The sequence below is a fragment of the Aspergillus fischeri genome, genomic scaffold, assembly GCF_000149645.3.
Source record: "Aspergillus fischeri NRRL 181 1099437636262 genomic scaffold, whole genome shotgun sequence".
Classification (NCBI taxonomy): Eukaryota; Fungi; Ascomycota; class Eurotiomycetes; order Eurotiales; family Aspergillaceae; genus Aspergillus; species Aspergillus fischeri.
The window spans coordinates 555,237-574,158 of NW_001509764.1; the positions used below are offsets into that span (position 1 = coordinate 555,237).

The window sequence follows — 18,922 nt, forward strand, 5'->3', positions numbered from 1 at the left end:
CCATATGCTATCCAGAAGCAAAGCGCCCGAGTACAACAGATAGTATCCTCACCAGCAAGTCAACAAACTACCATATACACATAATCAAATCAATAGCTTACTAAAATCCTACTAAAGCCTCATTCAAGAAATTCATCAGCAGAACACCTGTCCTAAAGACAGATAATCCGACCACCAAACCCCGAGGAATGACTGTAGAACACCGGTTAATGCCGTGCAACAGGGATAACAGCGACCCATGGTACAAAGCGACGATCGAGAAGACCTAAAGCGCAGACTAAATACACTCTATCTGCTACGTCTACGTTAATGCCAACAAGAATAAAGTGTATCATTCCAACCCAGAACTGAGGATGAGTTGAGGACTGTGAAGATCCTTGGATGGCTGTTCATCCATAGAAATAATGTCGTGCCCTTGCGGGTGTATCCCTGCAGACGCTGGGAATGCGGGAGCCTAATCGGTGGACATCGAATGGTTCTATGCATTTCCGCGGGATAGAAGGGGGTGCCTCTTCCCTTCTTATGGCAGATCTGCATTTGTTTGTCTTTTTGTCTTTTTGTTGTTTCTTGCCGGTAGTGCTAATGCCACTATCCCCGCGAATGTCAAACCGCTTGTATATGAGGTTTGAATTCTCATGGTATATTAATGCTTGTATCGGGAGTAGTAATAATGTTATTTTCATATAATTGAGATATCGAGTATTAGAGTATCGATATTAGATTTTTATACGGTATTAATATTGAATATCATAAGTAGGGAGATTGAATCCTTATATAGGATGTTGACTACTACCAAACTTAGATATATATATTTGAGTGCAGTACCAGTAGCGGGTGCCCCCGAACCCATATCTTCACATTTATAAACTCTCCCTACACAAGGTACTACCTTAGTATATAAGTTTAACTTTATAGAATTTAATGTCCATACTAAGTACTTTGTTAATATCTCTACTATACGATGTTTTGTTATCTCTACCCAGCAATTGACATCCAAGTTACCATGGAACGTCCACTTCCCCAGCAATACTCAAGTTATTCAATGCCTCCCCTATACTGCAGTGGATGTGGGCCATGTGGATAGAAAAAATGCGTCCCTTTGTAAATACGCCGCCGTTGGACGGAACAAGGTACCGACAGGCAGTACTGACAAAAGGTACATAGTTTAAATGTCCATGACAACTGGAGCCTCGAGTCGACTCCTTTAAATCCCAGCCAATGAGCTACAAGGCTATTCAACTCACGAACCAATGGACTACTACTAGGGCACTCTACCTGTCATCTAAAAATAATCCCGGGGTGGCGACTTCAAACATGACATGCTGTACAGGCGCACAGTCATTCCACTGCGGGCGGGGTCTATTAGAAGAGCAAGAGGTGTCAAAGCGCAGGCCTGCACTGCACCCCTTAGTGTAAATGCATTCTTTGTCGGAGGATTGAAAGTAGAGAATGGTAGGACAAGGCGCATTGTGGCGTACGGGGAGTTCAATCTAGAGGGGCAACTGCCTCAGGGTGAAGAGTGTAGTTTTTCGGCTTATTGGTTACCGTTGGTATGATGTTAACATAGTGCTATGGTGGTGATATTGGCGAAGTGGAATACTCGGCCAATATACCGGAGACCACAGTGATTGCTCGTGGTGAGACAGTCAACCAGACAAAGGAGTACTGCCATCAGTATAAGGTGTTTAGAAGCTTACTTACCCTTTGCTTATGGTTAAAGCCTAATAAGCAAATTGATAACTATGTGAGGCTGTGAGTGGCATTAACATCGACCCAACCAGTGGGAGGGCTTGCTTACGGTTATGCATAGTTGCGGCGCCATGGGAATGCTGGACTGAGACATCCCAGAGGTCCGGTCATTTTCCTGAGACTCCTGACAATGTAACAAAGTCCTATCCCATAGACGGCGTCACAGTCCTTTCTTTGCGATACCACACTGAGCTTGTGCAAGCCGTGTTATGGCTATCCCATTGCCAACCTTTGGGATAGAGTGAAGCAAGAACTGGCAGGGATTTAAATTGGGATGCGACACAGGAAGACGGGAGATAAACCCTCGCAGGGACATATCGACTATTGGCGGGCCGAAGCTCCAGGGACTCCCCTTGCATACTCTGAACCATACTTTGAGACGATGACTGGCCCGCACCGTTAAGGGGAAAACGGCCTCTGATCCACTGATTTGATATTTGGTTCTGCGGTTGGCCAGGAAGACTCGAAATGAGATTGACTGCTCACCAATCCCATTCGTCCAGGCGTTCCAGGAGTAATTTCATATTAGCTATGCGGGCCCGCCATGGAGCAGATCAGCACACTGGTCAGAGCTTTTTCTGTGCATATCTCACGGGCCGTGGGATAGTACAGAAATACCTTGGCCAGCGAATTTGGAAAATATGACACAATATTCCAAAGCTCGGTACTGGAGGAAGAAAAGCCCAGCCATACAAATAATGTCAAGTCCTCGAAAGAAGGGCGGGATGTCTTGCGTTCATATGACCTCCATCTTCCTCAGAGAGTTTCAGACCTGAATGATGCGGCTTTTGCGAAGCCTTATATATGAGCACCAAGGCAAAGATGCTCACAAGAGAGAATGGGAGCATTGGAGAAAGGATCCATGTTCCAGACAATCTGTTGGCATCAGTCACAGCGACAGACGATCAGCGCTATTGCAATCATCAAAGCTTCTCCTCAGGCGAGGAGGATTATCCAGCGGGCGAGATTCATGTTGCCAAGAAGAGAGTGTCAACTATAAGCTGGTCGGACCGTGGAGGATATCAGCCCACGACACGATATGGTCGTCTCAGCCAGACATTCGCCATTGAAGAAGGAAGGGAAGACGTATCTCTCTCTGAAGACAGCAAGACGAATGATGGCCCGTCCAGTCCCTCTTCCGGATCGATCTCTCGAGAAGACCCTGTTTACATTGCATACGATGCAGCGTCGTCGCAGGAGCATCAGGGCTATCAGTATACTCGAGCGTCTTTTCATCCACGGACACACAACAGGTTTAGCTATCGAAATTCGTTGCCGGTAGGTCAATCCTTACGGAGCACACCGCGCGACATACGAAAGAGCAGCGTCCGGAGTCTGTATAACAGGGCCGCCCTCGTGAAGATCAAGCATCAAAGAAGATACTGGCGTCGGCTGTTGTTCGAGTATGCAGTATACACTGTCCTTGTACTGTTTGTGTACTTCGTTCTCGTGGGGGTACCTCTGTGGAAAGGAGCAGTATGGTGGCTTCACTGGATCATGCAGAAGAAAACAGTCTTCCAGGGCGGCTGGGCGATTGTCATTGGTCTTCTCGTGTTGTAAGTCTTCATCGGATGCGAAAAGTGCGATTCAATGAACAAATGACTCACAGTCGGACGACGATAGCTATTCCTATACCCCCCTACTTACCACATTCGAGGACACCTCCCCTGGACCAGAGTTCTTCCATCAGCGCCGGATTACTCCACACCCCACGGACACCGCGCTCCTGATCCCCTGCTACAGATCGGCCACCATCATCGGTCGAACGCTCGAGGCCGCGCTGCAGATCTTCCCGGCGTCGCATATCTACGTCATTGCAAACGGGAACTCGTCCCAGCCGCTGGACAACACCGAAGAGATTTGCCGCAGCTACGGGGTCAATCACATATGGTCACCCGTCGGGTCAAAGATCATTGCCATATTCATCGGTTGCTACGCTGTCAAAGACTTTCGCAACGTCCTCTTGATCGACGACGATTGTATCCTCCCGCCCAACTTTCCTGTTGTCGTGTCCCGACTCAACGAGGATGTCCGCTGCATCGGCTATACGATCAAATCCGTCGGACCCGATTCCTCGCGCGGATCGTATTGCCAGCAAGCACAAGACCTGGAGTACAAACTGTCTGGCCTGACCCGGTGTTTCGCAGGGCGGATCGGCAGCGCGACATTCCCTCACGGAGCCATCTCACTATGGGAACGGACGTTTCTGAAGCGGACGCTCCACAATCATCCCGGCTTTTCGATTAGCGAGGACTGGTTCCTGGGTGATAGCTGCCGGCGCTTAGGGGGCAGGATCCAGATGTGTAGCGCCGTCTTCGTGGAGACCACGACGCCCGGCTCTGTGCTGTTCGGCGAGATCGACGAATCTCGAGGCGGATTCGGCGAGCCCACGGTCTTCAGGCAGCGGTTCCTACGGTGGAACTTCTTTGTCGCCAATGGGTTGTGGTACAACCTCTCCTACCTCTTTACATCGTGGAAGTTGGGCCGGTGGGAATTCGCGACAAAGCTCTTGGTCATTCAAGAGGTATGCACTTTCGACCTTTACTCTGTGGTTGACTCGATACTGACTGGACAGATATACGAGACGCTTCTGTACATCCTCACTCCGTTTATGCTGCCAATATCGTTCATTGTACGACCGGAATTCTGTATTGCCCTCTTAATGTCGACATTAGGGCTCTATCTACTTCACGTCATTATATTCAACGAGGTTCATTTGCGTCTGAAGAATGAGCGAATTTGCTGGAAGGTTGTCCTCGGGTATTATGTACGTTGTCGTCACCCTTTGCCTTTACATGTTTCTCTACATGGTGCTGACTCGCAAAGATGCCATACAAGCTTCTCATGACCTTCACCAACGTCGCCAGCTGTTACTGGTCGCTGGTCAAATATGCCCGATATTTCGCCCGACGACACCCGAAGCTTACCGAGGACCACAAGGCAGTTGGAATGGTGTTGAAATTGGAAGAAATGACGGACAGCATAGGGGAAATACCCAAGGGCCTCGGAAGGAGTATGACCGTGCGAACCGTTGACGTCGATGCGGCTGTAAATAATAGAGATTTCCTCATTGCCGAGTTGCCGGCGGAGAGATATCCTTCTGGTTGACGGGCTTGTATGCCTCGGTCTATATATATCTCGAGAACACTGCTGCTAGATCTGCACATCTTATGATACTGGGTAATATGTATATTCTATATAGGAACCTAGGCAAACGATCCTTTGTTCGGTCTTCATCTACATCCCCAACGTAGTCCGGAGGTTGGCATTGTTGGTCCGCGCATATGGGAGGAGTGCGTATAGTCATAAATTATCATTCTAGCTATGGACTCGAATTATGATTAAAATGGAGTATAATCTCTAGTGCCTCGTAATCATGAATCGTCGACAATCAGCAGACAAACCAGGCGACCCACCCCATGAACATCAACTTCAACATCCAGCTCAGAGAGCCATGCATCATAGCCCCGTTATCCACCCAAAACACCATGGGCTGAGTATCCTGCTTAATCGCCACAGCCCGAGTCGAGTTCCTGCTATCAAACGTCCCAGAGAAAGTGATATTAAACATCGCACGAAGGTTCTTTCCAGTGCCAGAGGCGTAAGACCCGTTCCCCACCCCAGCCATACTCAACTCCAGAGTCGTATTCGTCAGGGACCCAGACATATTGAGCCCATCCGTGTATCCAAGGGACAGCCGCGACTGTCGGTTGCAAGCCGACGCAGGCAAGAGAATCTCAACATTGTATGTCGGCGGGGGCTTGAGACCCGGCACCAAGCTCCCATTGAACAGGACAGAATCCGGTCGCTCCGCGTCAAGCGCCAGGCCCAGATCAAAGACATCATGCGCGCGAGCCCGGTCCGCGCGCGGGATATCGGTACTAGCCTGGTAGTCCGTCCATCCATTGCTGGTCTGGACCTTGACGAGATCCGGCTCCGTGGGACAGTACAGCCCGTCGTGGAGAAAGTCGTACGAGAAGGTGATGTTCTCGAGCGCTTCGTTGGTCTGCCACGCCTTGAACCCGATGATGATGGGGTTTGTCGGGCCGGTGGGGTACGGCGGCTGCGGGCCAACCCATGCGTAGCCTAGCATTCGTACGGTGCCGGTGCTGTTCCGGCATTGCCTGCCTGCGGTGAATTGCCAATGCAGGAATGCCTCGCCCTGGAAGTAGGACCCGTCGTATGTGGTTGGGTTTCCGCCACGGACGCCGACGGCGTTGCTCGTCCAGTTGTAGACGTTCAAGGGGATGAGATCGCTCTTGTATAGTATATCTGATGTGGCGGGGCAGGATGAACTGCCGCCGCCAATGGTGCTGGTGCCCTCGGGGTCACTGGAGGAGTCGCCGTCGCCATCGCTTGACGTATCGGTGTCAGTTCCACCTCCACCTCTTCTGGCGGTGACGGCTGTGGGAACTGCTAATAGGACCAGCCCTGAAGCGAAGAGCTTTGGGAGATGCATCCTCGCAGATAGTAATGAAGATTGATGGCGGAGGAAAGCAGTCTTGCTTCCCCAGCGGTGAAGGAATTTTGATCACCGCGGCGGGATATTCGCCAAGGCCTGTGCTCGGCCTAACCTCGTATTCGAGCAAAACCATTGAACCGTGCTCGTTCATTGGCAGGAATCGCCCTGGATACGAAGCCAAGAACACCGGTTGGATTTGCCAAGCTGCGAATGGGCCTGCCTGTGCGGCTCAGCCTTCGACACTTTGACCAGCAAAGATCATAGGACCTGGAGTCATCATATAAACTTCGTGTCCGTTTTCCGGTTTCACTCAGCGAGAAGGACAGGCCCGCACGTGGACTGGCGAATTGTTTATGAACTGTTCGACTGTGATCCGGCCCTGCTGGATGGAGAAGCGCATAGGAGGAATCGCTATCCTCTGCAGGGCGGACTCTGGGAGAGTCTTCCCAGGAGACTATCTGCAGAATCAATGACCTAAAGGTAAATCTCTTGAGGCAGCGGAGATAATCAGACCTTCCGTCTGAGTCGATCAGATCGGTATCTTAATCGTCTGTGATCTGTTATTGAATAGCTCATAGACTTGCCGAACTGTACACTCTAGGGTTCTCGAGGATTATGGTGAGATATGTAAAGGCTTGCTTAGATAGTGGACCTCTGTATTAAAACTCTTCCCTGCTTAGCACTATTAGCTTAATGCAACTCCTAGTAAGCCAGCCGGGATCTATTTTTATGAATGAATGCTTGGCAAGGCTTGAATAATTTGCTTGCTGAGGTTATGAAGGACTTATGCCACTGTAGATTGTTTCATAAATAAAATTGATGTTTGCTGCCTAGACCAAAGTATAACTAACCCTAAATGATTGGCCCTAGCTTTTCTAAGAGCCCCTGGTAAACGTCTGCTTTCTTCCCATCCCCGCCGACTAGCTATGTGATACTGATCTGAGATTATCCCTCCGGTTTTTTTCTAGATTGTTTAAATCGTAATGGGGTCTCGGCGCTTCAAGCGACAGGTCATTGTCGCAACTCTCCTTGCCGCCACGGTCATCTGGTTAATGCATTCTTTCGAACATGAGGATGCGGAAGTGGCCAGTAATATGCCGTTACTACCGAAATACATTCATCCGGCCAGTGGAAAAGGAGGTGGTAAGACACGCACACACTAGCTTCCCCGGGTCTCACCCCCGCTAACAAAGGCAGCATGGTATATTCCTCCTTCATGGTTGGAGAATGCTACGACTGGACCACAAAGCATTGTCGAAGCGGCCAAACTAGCCTCCGACAAAGCACAAGCGCCTCAAAGGCTGATAACCCTCTCCAGCATTCCGATGATCGTCCACCAAACATGGAAGAGTACTGATCCGCAGACATGGCCCCAGCCAATCCGTCAGAGCACGGAGTCATGGCTCCGAGCTGTCGAAGAGGACCAGATGGCTTACTTCCTCTGGGATGACGAGGGTATTCACCAGTTTATCAAGCACTTTGAGCCCGGTCTGGAGAAGCAATTCTACGCGCTTGCTAGCAATGTCGAAAGAACGGATATCTTTCGTGTTCTGGTTTCGAAGTGGATCGGTGGTGTTGTACGTGCCCTTTCCTCCTGTCATATTTAGAAACTTGGATTAATATCTCAGTACGGTGATATGGACACCGAACCACTCCGCAAGCCCAAGGACTGGATCAACGCCTCGGACATCCAGCCCTGGCGGGACCCGGAAACAGGCGCCGTGTACAGATCCACCAAGCCTGTCCGCGCAATCGTCGGCCTGGAGGCAGACTGTCCCCCCGGTAGCGATTTATATTGGCGGATGGGGTATACCTACCCCGTGCAACTAACGCAGTGGGCTTTTGCCTGGGCGCCGGGACATCCGATCCTCCAGATGTTTATTGATCGGTTCTCTGCGGCGACGCAGGAGATGTCGAATGAGGCAGTCGATCCGCTGGTTCTGACGGGCCCGGTTGCGTTCACGGAGGCGGTGCAGAGTTGGTTGATGGCGACGACGGGGCTACGGTGGAATGCGCTGACGGGATCGCATGATGGGGGGAGGAGTAAGTTTGTGGAGGATGTCTTGGTTCTGCCGATTACGGGGTTCAGTCCAGGTAGAGGCAAATACGGCAATATGGGGTCGAAACCCGCGACAGACCCGTCTGCACGACTGCTCCATCGAGCGCAGGGCTCATGGAGGAAGTTTGACTTTATAGTGGAGTACGGGAAGTTCTGTCGGACGGTGTTTGGTCGGTGCAGGGAGTGGACCAAAGTCCCTCATACATCATTCTAATCGTGTATATAATGTTATCGAGAAGGGGGAGGTACAGCTTCGAACCCATCCTGACCAGGTCTTCTATCTTCCACAACCACCTCCATCCCCCGTCGACCACAGAACCCATCATTCCCAGCAGTAACCTCGACCATTCGAAACGAACCACCATTCTGTAATCCCTCATCCGGCACCCAAACCTCCCGCTTCACTTTTGATTCAGGCACCTCCGTCCTTCGCGGATTATCCCATGGCAACCCAACGACCCTATTGAGCAGATCATGCACACGCACATACAACCGCTCAAACCTTCTCGTAGTCCCCAGCCACGCCAACGTCCTGGTCGTATACGCCACCCGCACAAACGGATTCATATACACCCCCGTATCCCGAATCTCGTCTACATCCTCCGGCGCATCCTGCACATCCGCATGCACCAGACAGCACTCTGACGCATCCCAGAATACCTCGTCATCAGCCCGGAACCGCACAGGATCGTCCTTCTGGAAATACGACGCATCGAACGCGACCATCCCGCCCCAGCAGCTGCGCACGCGCACCGCGTCCCGGCCAGCCAGTACGTCTTCCCGACTCCGTCCGTGCCCTGCGGTCGTGAACCAGGGGAAGAACGGGAGCCCGATGCCGTACCCTGCCAGGTCGCGGGTGGCGTAGCTATCGTAGAATTTGAAGGGGTTGGTGAAGTCTACGGCGCAGGCGGCGCGGTAGGCGGGGGTAGATCGCGGGGGATGAGCGTTTGTGCAGAAGAGGAGCTGGAGGGCTTCGACTGGGTTGAAGTAGACGTCGTTGAGGTAGAGGAGGTTGTCGTACTTGATGTGTTTCTGCTGGTCGAGGGGGCGCAGTGCGCGGTTCCGCAGCGTCGCTAGGTAGTCGATGCGCTTGATGCGGTTTTGGCCGTTGGGGAGCGTGACGCGGGGGAAGGCATCGAAGGTAGTGTGCTCGTCGGCATCGACCACAATGGACTTGTTGCTTTGGATTTGCTGCGACAGGGCCTCGAGGGCTTGCTGGCCTTTTTGCCCACTGTTGTTTTCGTACAGGCTGAGGAAGACGTTGTCTTGCCCGAGTAGGTCGATTAGCTGTACCAATGCGTCACCCCATTGGCCGCTGGCGAGCTCGCCGGTGCGGTCGTATAAGATTGCGGCGATGAATACCTTTTCATTGTGGGGGTTGCCTCGTCCGGGGGTGCCTGGGTTTGAGGCTATTTTCTGGAGATTCTCATAGCAAGGTGGAAGGTGCGTGTACGAAGGCCAGAAGATGGGTGTCAATATGATATTGCACAAAAGGACCGCCAGACCTATGCGGACAAGCAGGTTGATACGGCGGCACGCGGCCCGCGGACTCCGCGCAAAGGAGATTGCTCTGCCATGGCGAGATGACTGGGGAAGAACGGAATACCCTGACGAGGGGAAGGGGAGCAGCCTGGAGACCAGGAGCCGAAACTTAACGCGCAGCCATGACATGGCGGTTGAACACAGAATATGCGCAATATCTCCACCGGAAAAGATAAATATAGTGCAATTTTCAGGATATCATCTTAGACTGCTTAGCTACAGCAGGGAAACCAAGACAGTCTGTTATGTGCCCAACGCCATAAAGTCAAATAACAGGGTCCTGTAGGCAGACGGATTTTGCGCAGCTGGATTGGCGCATCCAGAGACATTCGGAAACGCTAACTTAAAACTCATCAAGCTCTGCGAGAGCTATTATAGCCGCCAAACGCAAATCCAACTGCCCCAAGGGGTCTGTAATCGTATAACGTGTATTTTGCTGGTATTGTATGTAACATGGAAAGGCTGAAGGACAACAATCTCGAACAAGCACTCATCCTGGCCTTGCAATGAATTCGTCTTTTTAGGCCTGAATACAACTACAAAGCAAGAGTCTAAGAGAAACCAATCTCATCTATTGCAACATGAAGCTCGTCTGGATAGCCCAGCGTCTCGGTCGGCAAGGCCAACGACGCAAGTTAGCCCGGATAGCTTCATCCCTCTTCTTCATAGTAGCCCTCACTGCCTTATGTCTCTATATCCTACTCGCATATTACCTGGCAAATGACCCACGGCTGGTGCCCGTGGCGTTTCAGGAGGCCCGGAGTATCCTCCTCGTAACAGCCCACCCGGACGACGAGACTCTCTTCTTCAGTCCGAGCATCACTTACCGTCGCGAGGACCAGCACGTGCAGCGGGCATTGTTGGTGATATCCTCTGGTAGGTTCGACATTCATTCCTCTCGTCTGATGCTTACTCGTCTAGGGGATTACGACGGAATAGGTGAGCGTCGCCGACAGGAGATCCACGATAGCTGCTCCGTGCTAGGCATCGTTCCGGATCGGTGCGTCGTACTGGACAATGCAGAGCTGCAGGATAATCCCAAGAAATGGTGGGATGGGGATCTGATCAAGGGACTTGTTGCGTCGCACGTTCAGAAATGGAATGTTGATTTGGTATGTATGCTATTTGCCTTGCATTTAACTGTTGGTACTTATTTCCTAGATCATCACCTTCGACGACGGAGGCGTCTCGGGGCATATCAACCATAGAGCCGTCAGCGCCGGTGTTCGGTTCGTTCTCTATCTTCTTCTGTCCCTAACTCAGCTAATCAAGTAGAAAATATATCACAAGCACACCCAACGCCCCGCCCGTATACACACTGCAGAGCACCTTCCTCCTCCGCAAATACTCATCGCTCCTCGACCTCATCTCCACCTCGATTCCGTTCTCGTGGCGCATCCTCAAAGCCATCCTTACCTCTCCCGCGTCAAGTACGGCGGACCGCGTCCACGATCTTTCTCCGCTGGAGGCATACAACGATAAGGTCCTGCTGGTGAGTCCCTGGCGGACGTACCTCGTCTCGCGAGCGGCATTCACCCAGCACGCGAGCCAGTACTCGTGGGATCGGTCGTTTTACTTGGTCCTCAGTCGGTATATGTGGTTTAACAATTTGAATAAACTAGTAGTTTGATGTCGTTTAAAGAATCTATATCAACATGGTAGATGGCGACTGCTGCACAGTTTTCCTTTATACATAGCGAATTACAAACAGAATATGACGAAGATACAAGCTAAGCACTTTTCGTCAACGACTTCGAGACAGTTATACTCTGCTCCTCGTCCGAAGAGCGTCCACGCCCACGCACACGATGCACACAGCACAGTATCATCGTTGTGAGGGCAAAAAGACTAAAAACCAATACCGCAAACAACGCCCGCTGATCGAGATTCTTAAACAGTGAGATCAGCCGCGCGTCGCGGTCATGCCAGGAGGACGAGCCCAGGTGGCGGAAGAGCGGGGTGTTGACCTGCCCGTTGAGCTTGTGCAGGCGCGGTGCGTCGGGCGGCCCGGACAGGATGCGGAGAGACGATCGGTTGGATTGGAGGGTGTAGATTGTTCTGTATGCATTAGGCTTGTATTACAATGGGTTGGTGTAAAACGTACGAAGCGTAGTGGCAGCCCGTGCTGAACATCACCGTCACATAGGGGAGATATAACCACCGCCGATTGTACAGCGGGAGATTATCGACCAGGGCTTGGACGTACGGATTTCCCGGGGAGGAGAGCATCATGCCGATGGAGAGACCGGCGGGGTGGGCGGCTGGAGCGACAAAGTCGAATTGTCGCAAAGGCTCGAGGGATCGTTTGCATGCCAGATCGTAGTCGAGGATTACGCCTGTCGAGTCAGCTCCATCACACTTCCCGGGTAATAGACTTACCACCGTGTTTCTGGAGTATCATATACCGTAGCGCATCAACCCGCTGGATCATGTACGGATAGCCCTTCCACATTGCGTAGAGATGAGGAAAGTCCTCGCGTACCAGCTTCTCCGCACTCTCCTCGTTCCAGATGAAGGTACTCCAGGAGGCATGATGCTTGAGGCAGAGCTGGCGGGCCGCGAGCCACTCCTCTCGTGGCGGTCTGGAGCCCAGGTGAATGTGATGCAGTATGGGAGGTATCAAGGCAGGATGTCCCAGCTCAGCAGTTGAGTAATTGGCCTCGACGGCGGCAAACGTGACGTCGAATTGGTCATGTTCTTGCGAGATGACTGAGGCTGCAGATGAGGCTTTCCAAACAAAGGGGAGCCGAAGGAGGTAGTATAATCGCTGAAGCGAGGAGGAAAACAGGGCGCCAAACGAAAGCACCAGAAGGAGGATTAGAAGCAATCGAACACGGTTGCGCGCCATGATCTCCAGCAGCGGACAATTTCATGGCCCATGGGAGTGATGGCTGGAGAAGCTACATGTATATGCAATTGAGAAATTCCAGAAACTACACCCTACAGACTCTACTGCTGCCTGGAGAGGCTGAAGTTTACACCTCTGCGGGTCAGTCCAACCAACTGACAGACTTTGTTGGAATGATTGCCAGTTTCAAGCTGGGGCCAAAACTGGCAACACACAGAGGCAGACGGGACGTTGTGGCGCTGAGCCCTGTATGGAGTCCCTGACTTGTGTTTCTGTGGTTTGTTATTGCTAGTTATCTATATATGTGTTTACTAACAGGTTACTCATCTGATTTTTCTCTTTTTTCCATGGTTCATACTCAATTAACCGACTGGTCAAGGGGACAAGGAAGGATATTATGGCTCCTTTTGGATTTCACAGGTAATTGAGCCTAGGGGTCCCCTTGATTGTGGCATATATCAATATATCACACGTACCGCTGTGGGACAGTTTTCCTAAGCGACTTAACCTTTCAACCAGTCCTGGTCATTGGCGTGTTCGGATCCCGCGGTCTCCGATGGATGCAACTCTCCGTCTACGCTTATGCTTCTCATACAGGTCTCCTACTGCCGGTTTAATTCAGGCATATTTAAGTTTGCTCTGCTAGACCCTCTTCAACCAAATCTATGGATCCTTAAATCAGGCAACAACCGTGGTGTCGATCCGACTGGAACCCTTGTCGGTGGGCGGGCAATCCTGTGGTCAAATGCCAACATTCGACGTATCATATCTCGGCTTGCCATGTCCTTCGTAGGCCGGTTTAGCGAAAGATTATCAGGCTTGACCGGCTAGACAACGCTATAATAGAGCTTGTATAGCCAGTCCTGGCAAGAAGGTAGCCGGGCTATGCCTCGCAATGGTTCTGCCCCGTCAAAGTCTGACCGGGCTATTAAAAGACATTGAACGGGCCAATGTGCATGTAAATTGGAGTTGGAATAGAGATAGTATTATACCATGATTACAAAGTTAACCACAATAAGCGGTAAGAGGTCTCACAGGTTGATTTAGGGCAACATCCTTCGTAACATACCGTCGTGTATTTTACAGTACAGCGGCATACGGACCTTTTTTTTGGGTTGCAGCGAGTCCTGAGCATTCAGTCATTCCATTCTAGTTACATGAATATTCGTCCTGCAATCCTTGGCAATCTTGATCAAAGAGCTTTGCCTGGATTCTCTCTCTTCTTCACCTTTCCTTATCAATCTCACACTCACTGACTCACACACCACGGGCTAGGCTACTATGTTTACACCCCTTCCAACGGTGGGCTAAATGGGATAAGCTCTGTAGATCCACTCATAGCTGAGCTTGGCGTATGGATCATCCAATCATACAAGGACGGTGTCAAGCGCCAGGGTCTTTTGAGGAACATCAGGTGCACTGATTGGCTCCATGCCTGACATACTTTGGGCTAAAGTCAACCCAACATGAGACACGGGAGAAGATAGGCCTGATTATCCGAGGGCATCATGTCTATAGTTGGATACTGAGAATCCGGCTGCCTAAAATGATCTGTTGCCACTTGCTTGAACTATTTCTGGCTGTGCGTTGCCTACTTGGTTACGTGCATATAGCCTTAACTATGTATGATTGAATGGACCTCCATCGGATGCGCTAACTACGTTTGGATCATGCTTCAAGTCCACTGTTTCACTGTTGTTGGCCTGAGAAGTTCTACTTCTTGGAAGGCCTACTTCGACATTTTCTATAGAGTGGATCTGTACATTCTCGTCCAGAGAAGAGCAGTACTGTGGGAGACCAGCATGACAGACCGCAATTTCCGACCTCAGTCATCAATCCATACCTAAATCAGCCTGGTACCTGGCTTTCCCGCTTAGTTGGGTTAACTTCTAGAGACACAGGTGCGTAGAGCGTTGGACATCTATCCTTGTTGTTAAGAATGATGTGACATGGTATTTGATATCGACATGTAAGAGACACACATGCATATACTTCTAGTAATGACAATATACAGGTTTAGCTTAACAGGGCATACCAAGGTCCAAGTATCGACGCTTGCCGCTCTTCTTCTGGTAGGTTCCCATTCGCCATCACATCACACACTGTGCTAATTGACCAGCTGGTCCTACAAAATGCAGCCTCAATCATCGTACGTCCTCAAGTCCTCCTCTCGGAGCTATTGCTGAGATGATGGCCATAGCTACAACACAAAATCCAGTCCCAGTCCACAATCGAAGACAAGCACTTCGATCCACTGACAGGCATCCTCCTCTCCGAACTCCTCAAACTGACCATCTCCCTCCTCTGCATCGCCCAAACAGCAGAAGAGCCCAAATCCCTCCTCACCACCCTCAAAACAAACCACGATGAAGCAACCCTCCCAGCCCTCCTCTACACCGCCGCATCCCTCGCACAAAGCATCGGCGCCTCCTCCCTTGACCTCCTCCCGTACCTCGCCCTCTCTCAAACCAAACTCATCCTCACCCCCCTCCTCGCAACCCTCCTCCTCAACCAAAGACTCACCCTCCAGCACTGGACTTCCACCCTCACAATGACAGCGGGGATCATCCTCGCCCAGACAGGCGCCAACGCCTCAGCAGAGAACCAGCACCACCGCACCACAGCCAACTCCAACGTCCACCCGCATCCCCTCCCAGGCATCCTCGCCATGCTTCTATCCGGTTCATGCGTCGCACTGGGAAGCCTCTCCATCGAACGATCGCTCAAGCGCGCCGCAAACAGCACCACAACCACAACCGCGAACGCGTTCTTCATCCGCAACGCACAACTAGCCGCGCACAGTCTCCTCTTCGCACTGCTCTCGTTCCTCTGGAAGGAAAAGTGCAGAATAGATGGATCAAGCTTCTTCGAAGGCTTTAATAGCCTGGTCTGGGTGTTTGTGGTTCTGCAGGCGTCCGGTGGGTTCCTGGTGGCGTGGTGTGTGAGGGTTACGAGTTCTGTGACGAAGAATTATGCGCAGGGGATGGGGTTTGCGATTGCGGTTGTGGGGCCGTTGGCTGTAGAGTCTAAGGATGTTGATGGGAAGGTGAGTGATTGCTTCAGAGCAGGGGTTTCAGAGAGGGCATAGCTGATGCGGATGTTGGTAGCTTCTTGTCGGGGTTGTGCTTGTGCTGGGTGCGGTGGTTGGGTCGGCCTTCGCAGGGCAGAGTATGAGGGTAACGAACGTGACGGAGATGAGGGAAGTCAAAGGTGTGGTGTAGTTGATTAATGATAGGATATGTATGATGAGGTTATCGATTGTCTCTATATAGATATATAACTAATAGTTCGGACTGATAAACTGACGGCATCACATCATAATTCATTAAATCCTGAATTAGAGTGAGAAAATGTCATTCTTCACTGTCAACATGGGTGTAATCTCATATATACAACGAATACACCACCCAGTCAAATCATATCTGCAAAGTCCCAGTGAGCTGAATGTCTCGCACACTCTTACCCACATAGATGGGATAGCTTCCCGACTGCAACCCCCACGTCTGCTTCTCGACATCCCAGGTGCTCAGATCCCGGCGGGTCAGGTCAAAGGTAAAGTGCTTCTTCTTGTGCGGCTTGATGGACTGCTTGTTGAACCCTCGGAGCTGCTTGGCTGGGGCGCCAGGAATACCAACATACAGCTGGGCGACCTCGGCCGCCTCCACCGCGCCAGTATTGGCCACGGTGCAGTTGACAGTTGCCACGACGTCCCAGAGAGAGGGGAGACCGCCCTCTACGATGGCGGAGCCGGGGGGCAAATAGTCGGTGTTCGCGCCGGGGACGAGCTCAACTTCCAGCGCGGAGTAGGAGAAGTTGGTGTACGTGAGACCGAAGCCAAACTCGTACCGAGGGGTGATATTGTTCGCCTCGAACGCGCGGTAGTCGATGTACACGCCCTCGGTGAAGTTGTCCTGCGGGTACCAGAGGTCGCGATCGCCCTCGGGAATGACGGGATGGAGCACGTTGCCGTAGTCGGAGGCGTTCTTGGCCACGGTGTAGGGAAGACGGCCGGAGGGGGACTGCTTGCCGTACATGATCTCGACCAGAGCGCCGCCGGTATCCTGGCCGGGGAGGTGAGCGTAGATGACGGCAGTGATGTTGTCGTTTTCAATCCAGCGGTCCACAAGGCGGACGCCTGCGTTGTGAATGACGACCATGGTGTTGCTGCATTGCGAGGCGACGCTTTCAACTAGCACGTCGGAATATGGGTCTGCCAGGTACGGGCGGTCCCAGCCTTCAGAGGCCTGCTCGTTGACGAAGACGATGCAGGCCTCGCTGGCCGGGTTGACGATGGGCTTCTGCGAGGCAAAGTCCCAGGCAAGGAAGGTGCCATCTTCGCGGGCCTGGCGCTGGAAGGCGTCATACGGAGCGTCGATGTAGGAGGGCGTGGCGGCTCCGGAACCGCCGCCGGTGAACAGGGTGCCATTCAGGGCGACGCCGGGTCCCTCGGCTGTGGGATCATAGCTTGAGAGGAACATTTCCATTTGAATTTTAGTATCGATGGCGCTGCCGTTGGGATAGGTCAGTGTATTGGACAGTCCAAAGACCCAGCGGCCAAAGGTGACGTTGTCCATGGTGTTTCCGGCGGCAGCAATACCATCGTAGCCGAAGAGAGAGAGGAACTTGGGCTTGTCGAGTGGCAGAGCATTGTTGGTGTTCTTCACCAGGACGTGACCCTCCACAGCACTCTGAAAGATGGTGGACCGCGACTTGGGATCGCGAGCGTCGGTTAACTCGTGAGGTTTTCGCAGATCGACAGGCATTCCGTGTCCTGGCTGCTCGATCTCTGCATACTTGTACCAAGAAGCCAGGATCCGCGTCGCCATATCATCCAGACGAGTCTGAGCCAACGAGCCGTTTCGGACGGCCAAAGCGAGGGTTCCATTCTCCCAGTAGACGGAGTCAGGCATTGCCATGTCCAGACCCGCGTCGGCAGCGGCGACCCCTGAGTGTTGAGCATCCCAGTCCGTGACGACGAAGCCCTGGAAGCCGAGCTCACCCTTGAGCAGGCCATTGAGTGCCTTGCTGTTCTGGCACCCGTAGCTGTTGTTGATCCGGTTGTAGCTGCACATGACGGATCCCGCACCGGCCTTGATCGCGTCCTGGAAGGGCCACAGGTAGAGCTCATGCATGGTCTTGTCGTCCAGGTTCGAAGAGATGGATTGGTTGTAGGAGCCCTCCAAAAGCATCGGAGGGTTACGGTTGGTCTCTTGCTCATTGCCGATAAAGTGCTTGACACAGGCAATGACTGACTCCTGTAGACCACGGATAGTCTCTCCGGTCAGGGAACCGGCCAAGTACGGGTCGTTGGAGAAGCCTTCCCAGTTACGGCCGCCACGCGCTGTCCGGCCAAGAGGTCCGACAACGGGGCCCAGAGCGACGTTGACACCCTTGCGCTTGAATTCCGCACCCATGTAGTGCGCACGTTTGTAGGCAAGATCGCGGTTCCATGCAGCTCCTACATGGACACCAGAGGCGTATCCATTCACCATGTCAGTACCGCGGACACCATTTCCGGCATCCTGCAGGCACAGTCCAGGAAACCCAACGCCAGGAGCACCTCCCGAGTTTCCGGAACAGCCATTGGTGGTTGACTTGTACCCGTAAGTGAGGTTGTTCTTCTGCTCGTCAGTCATTTGAGCTACGAGAGCCTTGGCCTTGGCATATGCCTCCTTCCAGTCACCCAAGCCCTGGGTTTCAGCTGTTGAGCAACGTACTGTTAGTCATATAGGACATCACGACTCTCAGTCAGACTTACGGCTGGGATAGACGGGCTCTGAGCGGCCATACGACCAGAACTTTTCGAGATTGGCGGCGATGGCAGCATCTTCCTGCGCGGTAGCAATGCCTGCCAGCTGCAGGGCAGCAGCAAGAAGAGGGACTGTGATTTTCATCTTCAGTTCCGAGGAGACAAGGGTAGAAGAGTCGATAGGTGTGATCTTCAGCTCAAGAATCTAGGGGATACACGACCTTGATATAGCTGCGATTCAAGCTCGGGGTTAGGCTATGTCGGCTATCGTAGCATGATAACTTCGGATCGTAGCATTTCTCCATGCTGCTCATCTCAATCTTTCCTCTACCGGGCAAAGACCGAGACTGAACCAGCGACCCCATATGGAGTACCCCGATGTGCCGAGTTATTATCACTTCAGGTTTCATTCTGGTCGTATTCCTCCACGACGGAGTCTAGACAGTGATTTGGCCAATGACGAAGCAAAGAAGATAGTTTGATTAGCCCATTGTCCTTCATCTCCGTACTCCT

At 52.0% G+C, this 18,922-nt stretch overlaps 8 protein-coding genes across 8 annotated transcripts; 4 read left to right on the forward strand and 4 right to left on the reverse strand.

The window, feature by feature from the left end:
* Nucleotides 1-2,571: 2,571 nt before the first annotated feature.
* NFIA_095690 (glycosyltransferase family 2 protein) lies at nucleotides 2,572-4,857 on the forward strand (the record flags this gene model as incomplete). The annotated part of the gene is made up of 4 exons (XM_001261845.1): nucleotides 2,572-3,305; nucleotides 3,373-4,273; nucleotides 4,325-4,516; nucleotides 4,576-4,857. The coding sequence occupies 4 exons, from the start codon at nucleotides 2,572-2,574 to the stop codon at nucleotides 4,855-4,857; spliced, it is 2,109 nt and encodes a 702-aa protein (XP_001261846.1).
* Nucleotides 4,858-5,140: 283 nt separating this feature from the next.
* Nucleotides 5,141-6,208, reverse strand: NFIA_095700 (uncharacterized protein; the record flags this gene model as incomplete). The annotated part of the gene is made up of 1 exon (XM_001261846.1): nucleotides 5,141-6,208. One exon carries the CDS (start codon nucleotides 6,206-6,208, stop codon nucleotides 5,141-5,143), a length of 1,068 nt encoding a protein of 355 aa, XP_001261847.1.
* Nucleotides 6,209-7,194: 986 nt separating this feature from the next.
* Nucleotides 7,195-8,484, forward strand: och3 (glycosyltransferase family 32 protein; the record flags this gene model as incomplete). The annotated part of the gene is made up of 3 exons (XM_001261847.1): nucleotides 7,195-7,354; nucleotides 7,409-7,788; nucleotides 7,840-8,484. 3 exons carry the CDS (start codon nucleotides 7,195-7,197, stop codon nucleotides 8,482-8,484), a joined length of 1,185 nt encoding a protein of 394 aa, XP_001261848.1.
* Nucleotides 8,485-8,498: 14 nt separating this feature from the next.
* On the reverse strand, nucleotides 8,499-9,941 carry NFIA_095720 (glycosyltransferase family 69 protein; the record flags this gene model as incomplete). The annotated part of the gene is made up of 1 exon (XM_001261848.1): nucleotides 8,499-9,941. One exon carries the CDS (start codon nucleotides 9,939-9,941, stop codon nucleotides 8,499-8,501), a length of 1,443 nt encoding a protein of 480 aa, XP_001261849.1.
* A 452-nt stretch (nucleotides 9,942-10,393) lies between these two features.
* On the forward strand, nucleotides 10,394-11,442 carry NFIA_095730 (PIG-L family deacetylase; the record flags this gene model as incomplete). The annotated part of the gene is made up of 4 exons (XM_001261849.1): nucleotides 10,394-10,688; nucleotides 10,734-10,924; nucleotides 10,974-11,062; nucleotides 11,103-11,442. The coding sequence occupies 4 exons, from the start codon at nucleotides 10,394-10,396 to the stop codon at nucleotides 11,440-11,442; spliced, it is 915 nt and encodes a 304-aa protein (XP_001261850.1).
* A 100-nt stretch (nucleotides 11,443-11,542) lies between these two features.
* NFIA_095740 (glycosyltransferase family 32 protein) lies at nucleotides 11,543-12,660 on the reverse strand (the record flags this gene model as incomplete). The annotated part of the gene is made up of 3 exons (XM_001261850.1): nucleotides 11,543-11,870; nucleotides 11,917-12,148; nucleotides 12,192-12,660. The coding sequence occupies 3 exons, from the start codon at nucleotides 12,658-12,660 to the stop codon at nucleotides 11,543-11,545; spliced, it is 1,029 nt and encodes a 342-aa protein (XP_001261851.1).
* A 2,000-nt stretch (nucleotides 12,661-14,660) lies between these two features.
* NFIA_095750 (putative nucleotide-sugar transporter) lies at nucleotides 14,661-15,881 on the forward strand (the record flags this gene model as incomplete). Its single annotated transcript, XM_001261851.1, has 4 exons — nucleotides 14,661-14,732; nucleotides 14,780-14,809; nucleotides 14,861-15,706; nucleotides 15,768-15,881. The coding sequence occupies 4 exons, from the start codon at nucleotides 14,661-14,663 to the stop codon at nucleotides 15,879-15,881; spliced, it is 1,062 nt and encodes a 353-aa protein (XP_001261852.1).
* A 195-nt stretch (nucleotides 15,882-16,076) lies between these two features.
* Nucleotides 16,077-18,554, reverse strand: NFIA_095760 (beta-glucosidase; the record flags this gene model as incomplete). The annotated part of the gene is made up of 2 exons (XM_001261852.1): nucleotides 16,077-18,361; nucleotides 18,419-18,554. The coding sequence occupies 2 exons, from the start codon at nucleotides 18,552-18,554 to the stop codon at nucleotides 16,077-16,079; spliced, it is 2,421 nt and encodes an 806-aa protein (XP_001261853.1).
* Nucleotides 18,555-18,922: the final 368 nt, after the last annotated feature.